Genomic DNA, 1322 nt, shown 5'->3' with positions numbered 1-1322 from the left:
GGGGGGGGGGGGGAGAATATCCTAAGCTATACAAGTGTGTACATGCATTACCAAAATAAAAGCTTCTTGGCACAATTCATAAGCATAAAAAATAAAGTTTATAGAGAGATTTCACAATAAAAGTCTTCGCTGAATATAAATCCTTAGATATAGAAATTTGGGGACTTGCATTACAAAATAAAAGCCTCTGCAAAGCTTCTGTACTATTTTTGAGCGTTTGTGCCGTTTTTTTTCCTGTGATTTTGTAACATTTTCAGGGTGTAAGCATAAAAAGTAAAGCTTTCACAAGAGCTTTCACAATAAAAGCCCTTCCTGAATGAATATCCTAAGATATAGAAGTTTTGGGACATGCATTACCAAAATAAAAGCATCTTGGCACAGTTTCTTGACACTACACATCTTTTAACCACATTTTTGGTGTTTTTGTCCTTTTTGTTGCCTTTTTTGACAAGACGTTTTACAAGAGATTTCACAATAAAAGTCCTCTCTGACTCCTAAGATATAGAAGTTTGTGGACATCCATTACCAAAATAAAAGCCTCAACAAAGTTTCTGTACTATTTTTTTGCGTTTGTGTCGCTTTCTTTGGTGATTTTGTAACATTTTCAGGGTGTAAGCAAAGTTCATAAGCATACAAATTAAAGCTTTTACAAGAGATTTCACAATAAAAGTCCTTGCTGAATAAAATTGCCTAATATACAAGTGTGTGGACATGCATTACCAAAATAAAAGCATCTTGGCACATTTCATAAGCATAAAAAAATAAAGCTTATACAAGAGATTTCACAATAAAAGACCTTGCTGAATAAAAATGTGTGTGGACATGCACTACCAAAATAAAAGCATCGTGGCACAGTTCATAAGCATGAGTCTTTTTGACACTATAAATCTTTTTAACCTCATTTTTGGTGTTTTTGTCCTTTTTGTTGCCTTTTGGACGTGTTCTCACACACACACACACACACACACACACACACACACACACACACACAGAACAACAACGAGAGGGGGCACGTTAAGCGAAGTGGAGGGGGGGCTTCAGGTCCTCGTTCTCGGGCCGGTGGTCCAGCTGGCTCTGGAGCTGGATCACCTGCTCCAGCTCGCGGATCTGCCGGTCCGTCTTGTGGCTGACGAGCGTGCGGTAGAAGTGGATGGCGAAGACGATGAAGACGAGGCCGAAGGGCACCATGATGCAGGTGGAGGCGATGGCCGCCGCCTTCCCCGAGCTGATGGTGCTGTTTCCATCCTGGCGGCTCCGCAGGGGGAGGAACTTCACCCAGCACAGCAGCATCACCTGCAGGGGGGGACAGGGGGGACAGGGGG

At 42.1% G+C, this 1322-nt stretch overlaps 1 protein-coding gene across 1 annotated transcript; it reads right to left on the bottom strand.

Moving 5' to 3' along the window:
- Window positions 1-916: 916 nt before the first annotated feature.
- On the bottom strand, window positions 917-1308 carry LOC117940655 (calcium release-activated calcium channel protein 1-like; the record flags this gene model as incomplete). Its single annotated transcript, XM_034865864.1, has 1 exon — window positions 917-1308. A coding segment is annotated over one exon (294 nt), but the record flags the coding sequence as incomplete, so codon positions are not given.
- Between the last annotated feature and the right edge of the window lie 14 nt (window positions 1309-1322).

Source organism: Etheostoma cragini, unplaced genomic scaffold (assembly GCF_013103735.1).
Source record: "Etheostoma cragini isolate CJK2018 unplaced genomic scaffold, CSU_Ecrag_1.0 ScbMSFa_2986, whole genome shotgun sequence".
Lineage (NCBI taxonomy): Eukaryota > Metazoa > Chordata > Actinopteri > Perciformes > Percidae > Etheostoma > Etheostoma cragini.
The sequence above is the reverse complement of the archived record's forward strand: the minus strand, read 5'-3'. Positions and strand labels throughout refer to the sequence as shown.